General features: G+C 51.9%; 2 protein-coding genes across 2 annotated transcripts in view; both read left to right on the top strand.

The window, feature by feature from the left end:
* The first annotated feature begins 530 nt into the window (after window positions 1-530).
* On the top strand, window positions 531-2,613 carry LOC115196643 (spore wall protein 2-like). The gene is made up of 3 exons (XM_029757489.1): window positions 531-1,548; window positions 1,594-1,868; window positions 2,527-2,613. The coding sequence occupies exons 1-3, from the start codon at window positions 936-938 to the stop codon at window positions 2,611-2,613; spliced, it is 975 nt and encodes a 324-aa protein (XP_029613349.1). The 5' UTR covers window positions 531-935.
* Window positions 2,375-7,106, top strand: part of LOC115197709 (amyloid-beta A4 precursor protein-binding family A member 2-like) — a 14,659-nt gene continuing 9,927 nt past the window's right edge. Inside the window, exons 1-3 of the mRNA XM_029759484.1 lie at window positions 2,375-4,238; window positions 5,876-6,011; window positions 6,777-6,922. Coding sequence (XP_029615344.1) covers window positions 2,742-4,238; window positions 5,876-6,011; window positions 6,777-6,922 — 1,779 coding nt within the window. The 5' untranslated portion in view covers window positions 2,375-2,741. The remainder of the gene's footprint in view (window positions 4,239-5,875; window positions 6,012-6,776; window positions 6,923-7,106) is intronic.

Below are 7,106 nucleotides of genomic sequence, written 5' to 3' on the forward strand. Positions count from 1 at the left end.
TGCGTCAAACCTCGGTTGTAGGGTTCAGCACCATGGACAGGGACTGTTCGCATTTTAGATGTGTGTTTTTTTTGGCGGGTATTATTGAACGCAGATGTGTAGTGACGCAGTTTAAGAATAATACACCTATTTGATTTCGCCCACTTGAGGATTGCATGCGTTCCCCACACCCTTATTTGGTCTAGCTATGTAAATAGAACCAATAAACGATCCTAGGCATAGATTTAGCTTATAAACCCGATATGCAATTCTGATAATAATTTGACCATGGGTTCATTGCGGTCTTATTCTAGGACTGAGGATAGTGTGGTGGGGGATTTGATGGGCCAGCCTGAGCCATGGCTCATGGGAAGAAGCCAGAGAAGATCACCAGAATCCTGGGGCCCAGCCCTCTGTCCTGCCCTGATCCCATAGGATCCACAGAAGAGTCTAATGAAGGACCTCATAATGAAGGACCTCATAATGAAGGACCTCATAATGAAGGACCTCATAATGAAGGACCTCATAATGAAGGACCTCATAAAGAAAGACCACAAGGTTTGAGGAGTAAGGGCCCTCCGCCCTGCCCTGGCCCCTTATCCACAGGGGAACCTACTGATGAAGGACCCCAGAGTCTGAGCAGCAAAGGTCCAACTGAAGAACCTTATAATGGGCCTCGGAGTCTGAATAGTGAGGACCTTCCTCAGCACTCTCAGAGCACCAGCATTGGAGAGCTGGACAATAACAATGACGACAGGACCCCCGGGCCTGCAGCACCTGTCCCTGTCCCTGGTAGTGCAACACAGGCCCACTCAAACCAAGACCACAGTCACCTGACTCAGGCCCAGAGCTACCCTCGGCAGCCAGATGCCCAGGCCCAGGCCCAACCCCGACAGCCCCAGCAGCATTGCAGAGAGAGTCCAACCAGCCCCAGTGCCAGTCTTAACCAGCCGTGTATGATTAGTCCCTCCAGTTCACCTCTTCCTGTCCCTGCTACACCCAGTGTCTCCTCTGAGCTGTCGCTGAACCAGCCCGGTGACACCGCCCTCCCTGACAGCATGGAGGATGAGGAGGATGAGGAGGAGGAGGAGGAGGAGGACAGCTGCTCAGAGTATGACAACGTGGGTTCGGACGTGGAGGGTGTGGAGCAAGACATTGATCAGGTACTACAGGTGGAAGACCAGGGTATGAAGGTGAGGTATTACAAACACTGTCCTGAGCCTCAGGATGGAAGCTATGTAGAGAGTGAGGATGGCATCTATGTGGAACACCAAGACAGAACCTATGTGGAACACCAAGACAGAACCTATGTGGAACACCAAGACAGAACCTACGTGGAATGTGAAGACAGAACTTACATAGATCACGAAGATGGAACCTACGCCGAAAGCGAGGATGGTACCTATTGCCCCAAGGATGACACCTATGTAGAAGGTGAGGATGGTACCCATTGCCCCAAGTATGACACCTATGTAGAAGGTGAGGATGGTACCTATTGCCCCAAGGATGACACCTATGTAGAAGGTGAGGATGGTACCCATTGCCCCAAGGATGACACCTATGTAGAAGGTGAGGATGGTACCTATTGCCCCAAGGATGACACCTATGTAGAAGGTGAGGATGGTACCCATGTGGAGGGGAACAGCCTGGAGGGGGATGGGAGCAGCACTGGACAATGCAAACACACCAGGTCACTGTACGGACCTGAGTCTGAGGAAATGGTTATGTTTAATGAAAGACTACGACAAGAGACAGATACAAATCTCTGTAGCTCTTCTGAGCATCAGGTCAGTGACAATCCATGTCATGCCCTCAAGGCTGGAGACGAGGAGGAGAAAGGGAAGGTGGAGGTGCACGAGGAGGAGGTGGAGGAAGTGGAGGGGCAGGAGGTGGTGGAGGGGCAGAAGGGGGAGGAGGAGGTGGAGGGGCAGGAGGAGGTGGAGGGGCAGAAGGGGGAGGAGGAGGTGGAGGGGCAGAAGGAGGTGGTGGGGCAGAAGGGGGAGGAGGAGGTAGAGGGGCAGAAGGGGGAGGAGGAGGAGGAGGGGCAGGAGGAGGTGGAGGGGCAGAAGGGGGAGGAGGAGGTGGAGGGGCAGAAAAAGAAGAATTTCCCAGATGAGATGGGGGAAACAGAGGAAGAGCGGGATGTGACCACATATACAGAGGAGGATTCTGAAGAGACTGAGGACAGAGAGCAGGAGAAAACACCCAGCAGCCACCAGGAGAAATATGGGGAGAGGATGAGAGAGGGAGAGAGGGAGGGGGAGAGGATGAGAGAAGGAGAGAGGGAGGGGGAGAAGATGAGGGAGGGAGAGAGGGAGGAGGAGAGGATGAGAGAGGGAGAGAGAATGAGAGGGGGAAAGAGGGGTGACCGAGACAGGGAGGACGGTGAGGTCTGCAGAGTGCAGGAGCAAACCTCCAGTCACCAGCGGAAGGAGGAGAGGACGAGAAAGGGAGATAGAGAAGACAATGATAGAGCGGAAGTTGAGGTCTTCTCTATAGGGAACTGTAACACCCATGAGGACAGTAAGATCTCAGTGTGTGTCTCAGAGTCCACACAAAGGGCCCCCTATAGGGGAAGTGGAGGGGGAAGGGATTGGACTTGTGAGGCCCCTCAAAGGGCCCATAAGGAGGTGAAGAGACAGGGGAAGGGAGGAGGACGGGGAGGAAGGAGTGAGAGGGGAGGAGGAAGGAGTGGAAGGGAAGGAGGAAGGGTCGTGAGGGAGACTGACGGGGAGGAATACGCTGACCAGATAGTGTCTGAGATGAAGGTATACATGAGTAGCAGCAGCAGCTCAGAGACACAGGACTGCAGAGAGGCTGCCTTCAGGCCCAGACCACCAAGGCCTAGGCCCAGGCCTAGATCCGGGCCCAGCTCCAGCACCCCACACCCTCACCAGACACAACCCCACACTCAGCAGGCCAAGGCCCGCCCGAAACAAACCTACCAGACCCACACCTACCTGACAGAGGTCGATCCCGTCCCGAAACAGGTCCAGAATCCCCAGCTACAGGCCCAGAGCGACGTCCGACAGAACCAGCAGACAAAGACACAGAACTGCAGAGAAGGTCCTATCAGGCCTAGACCCAGATCTGGCCCCAACACACCACACCCTCACCCCCCACAGACCCCGGCCCAAATGCAGCACATCCAGGCCCACCAAATCCAGGCCCAGTATCGACAGGCCCAGCCGACACAGGCCCAGACCCACAAGAGACAAGCACCCACCCACCCGACACAGGCCCAGACCCACAAGAGACAAGCACCTACCCACCCAACACAGGCCCAGACCAAGCAGCACCACGGAGAGAGTCCCGTCAGCCCTGGGCCCAACTCTGACAGCCCTAGGCCCACCTCTGACAGCCCTAGGCCCATCTCTGACAGCCCTGGGCCCACCTCTGACAGCACTAAGCCCACCTCTGACAGCCCTAGGCCCATCTCTGACAGCCCTGGGCCCATCTCTGACAGCCCTAGGCCCAACTTTGACAGCCCTAGGCCCAACTCTGACAGCCCTATGCCCAACTCTGACAGCCCTGGGCCCATCTCTGACAGGCCTAGGCCCATCTCTGACAGCCCTAGGCCCATCTCTGACAGCCCTAGGCCCATCTCTGACAGCCCTAGGCCCACCTCTGACAGCCCTAGGCCCACCTCTGACAGCCCTAGGCCCATCTCTGACAGCCCTGGGCCCACCTCTGACAGCCCTAGGCCCATCTCTGACAGCCCTAGGCCCATCTCTGAAAGCCCTAGGCCCATCTCTGACAGCCCTGGGCCCACCTCTGACAGCCCTAGGCCCATCTCTGACAGCCCTGGGCCCACCTCTGACAGCCCTAGGCCCATCTCTGACAGCCCTAGGCCCATCTCTGACAGCCCTAGGCCCATCTCTGACAGCCCTAGGCCCACCTCGCCTCCCAGCCACAATGCCCAGACACAGGACCACACTCCCCACACCCGACAGACCGAGCAGCATTGCAGAGAGATCACCACCAGTCGGAGCGCCAAGCCTCCCTCTCCTCTCCTCCAGGAGACCCAGACCCAGACCCAGGTCCAGGCCCAGACCCAGGTCCAGACCCAGCAACCTCGCAGAGACAGCACCACCAGCCCCAGCCCAAGGCCCACTTCTGACTCCTCATCCAGCCTGGACAAACATCCCAGGGCTATAAAACCATCAACATCAACAGCTCTACCAGCTTCACACCACAACACAGAGCCACAGAGGGAGTCCCCAGACGACAGACAGACACGGACACAGACACACAAACAGGTAACTGCCTGATGCAGGGTTTGTTTTATGTTATTAGTTTACATGACGGGGACCATGTACAACAAACATTGCACCAGATTTGACCTACATAGCTAAGTCTCATCAGCAGTCTGGTCGTGTTTCTGTCTGATGTTAAGTTAGATCTCCCCTCTGTCTGTTCCAGGAGTTAGTTAGATCTCCCCTCTGTCTGTTCCAGATGTTAGTTAGATCTCCCATCTGTCTGTTCCAGATGTTAGTTAGATCTCCCCTCTGTCTGTTCCAGATGTTAGATCTCCCCTCTGTCTGTTCCAGGTGTTAGTTAGATCTCCCCTCTGTCTGTTCCAGATGTTAGTTAGATCTCCCCTCTGTCTGTTCCAGATGTTAGATCTCCCCTCTGTCTGTTCCAGTTGTTAGTTAGATCTCCCCTCTGTCTGTTCCAGATGTTAGTTAGATCTCCCCTCTGTCTGTACCAGATGTTAGTTAGATCTCCCCTCTGTCTGTTCCAGATGTTAGATCTCCCCTCTGTCTGTTCCAGTTGTTAGTTAGATCTCCCCTCTGTCTGTTCCAGATGTTAGTTAGATCTCCCTCCTGTCTGTTCCAGATCTTAGATCTCCCCTCTGTCTGTTCCAGATGTTAGTTAGATCTCCCCTCTGTCTGTTCCAGTTGTTAGTTAGATCTCCCCTCTGTCTGTACCAGATGTTAGTTAGATCTCCCTCCTGTCTGTTCCAGATCTTAGATCTCCCCTCTGTCTGTTCCAGATGTTAGTTAGATCTCCCCTCTGTCTGTTCCAGTTGTTAGTTAGATCTCCCCTCTGTCTGTTCCAGATGTTAGATCTCCCCTCTGTCTGTTCCAGATGTTAGTTAGATCTCCCCTCTGTCTGTTCCAGATGTTAGTTAGATCTCCCCTCTGTCTGTTCCAGATGTTAGATCTCCCCTCTGTCTGTTCCAGATGTTAGTTAGATCTCCCCTCTGTCTGTTCCAGATGTTAGTTAGATCTCCCCTCTGTCTGTACCAGATGTTAGTTAGATCTCCCTCCTGTCTGTTCCAGATGTTAGTTAGATCTCCCCTCTGTCTGTTCCAGATGTTAGATCTCCCCTCTGTCTGTTCCAGATGTTAGATCTCCCCTCTGTCTGTTCCAGATGTTAGTTAGATCTCTCCTCTGTCTGTTCCAGATGTTAGTTAGATCTCTCCTCTGTCTGTTCCAGGTGTTAGTTAGATCTCCCTTCTGTCTGTTCCAGATGTTAGTTAGATCTCTCCTCTGTCTGTTCCAGATGTTAGATCTCCCCTCTGTCTGTTCCAGATGTTAGTTAGATCTCCCCTCTGTCTGTTCCAGTTGTTAGTTAGATCTCCCCTCTGTCTGTTCCAGATGTTAGTTAGATCTCCCCTCTGTCTGTACCAGATGTTAGTTAGATCTCCCTCCTGTCTGTTCCAGATCTTAGATCTCCCCTCTGTCTGTTCCAGATGTTAGTTAGATCTCCCCTCTGTCTGTTCCAGTTGTTAGTTAGATCTCCCCTCTGTCTGTTCCAGTTGTTAGTTAGATCTCCCCTCTGTCTGTTCCAGATGTTAGTTAGATCTCCCCTCTGTCCGTTCCAGATGTTAGTTAAATCTCCCCTCTGTCCGTTCCAGATGTTAGTTAAATCTCCCCTCTGTCTGTTCCAGATGCCTCACGACGTCTCAGAGCAGCAGCCTGGCAGGCCCCACTGCCCAGAGCCCCAGGCCCTACAGGAGGACAGCAACAGCACACCTCAGCCTGAACCAACACAGAACAATGCCTCGTTCCCCAGCTTCGTGGATGGTAAATATTTTTTCTCTGTATAGTTCTTTGATTCCATACCTGAGTAATGGACGTTTGATTATTATATAACCATTTATGGCTCTTCTTGGTCTCTGGTGTGTGCATATATTGATGTTTTTATAGTGCTGCAACCAAATTGCTCAAGCAATGGGACAATAAAATGGTGTGAATGTGAATGTGAATCTGAATCTGAATCTGAATCTGAATCTCAATGCGAATCTGAATCTGAATGTGAATGTGAATGTGAATTGAATGTGAATTTGAATGTGAATTTGAATGTGAATGTGAATTTGAATCTGAATCTGAATCTGAATCTCAATGCGAATCTGAATCTGAATGTGAATGTGAATTTGAATGTGAATGTGAATTTGAATGTGAATCTGAATCTGAATCTGAATCTGAATCTCAATGCGAATCTGAATCTGAATCTGAATGTAAATGTGAATGTGAATGTGAATGTGAATATGAATCTGAATGTGAATGTGAATTTGAATCTGAATCTGAATCTGAATGTGAATGTGAATGTGAATTTGAATCTGAATCTGAATGTGAATGTGAATTTGAATCTGAATCTGAATCTGAATGTGAATGTGAATGTGAATCTGAATCTGAATCTGAATGTGAATGTGAATGTGAATTTGAATGTAAATGTGAATGTGAATGTGAATCTGAATCTGAATCTGAATCTGAATGTGAATATGAATCTGTCTGGGTCTGAGGCACGGGTTATTGTCTGTAAATAAATCAATATTTCTCATTTCCCAGTCCCAGGTCCGTGTGAGCCCGAGGACCTGATCGATGGGATCATCTTTGCTGCTAACTACCTGGGTTCCACCCGGCTGCTGTCTAACAAGAACCCATCTAAACGAACACGCATGGCCCAGGCGCAGGAGGCTGTCAGCCAGGTCAAGGTATGGTGGTGTGGTGGGTGTGTGGGTGTGGTGTGGGTGGGTGTGGTGTGGGTGGGTGGTGTGTGGGTGGGGTGGGGGTGTGGTGGTGTGGTGTGGGTGTGTGGGTGTGGTGGTGTGGTGGGTGTGGTGGGGTGGGGGGTGTGTGTGGGTGGGTGGTGTGGTGGTGTGGTGTGTGGGTGTGGTG

Source organism: Salmo trutta, chromosome 7, assembly GCF_901001165.1.
Source record: "Salmo trutta chromosome 7, fSalTru1.1, whole genome shotgun sequence".
Taxonomy (NCBI): Eukaryota; Metazoa; Chordata; class Actinopteri; order Salmoniformes; family Salmonidae; genus Salmo; species Salmo trutta.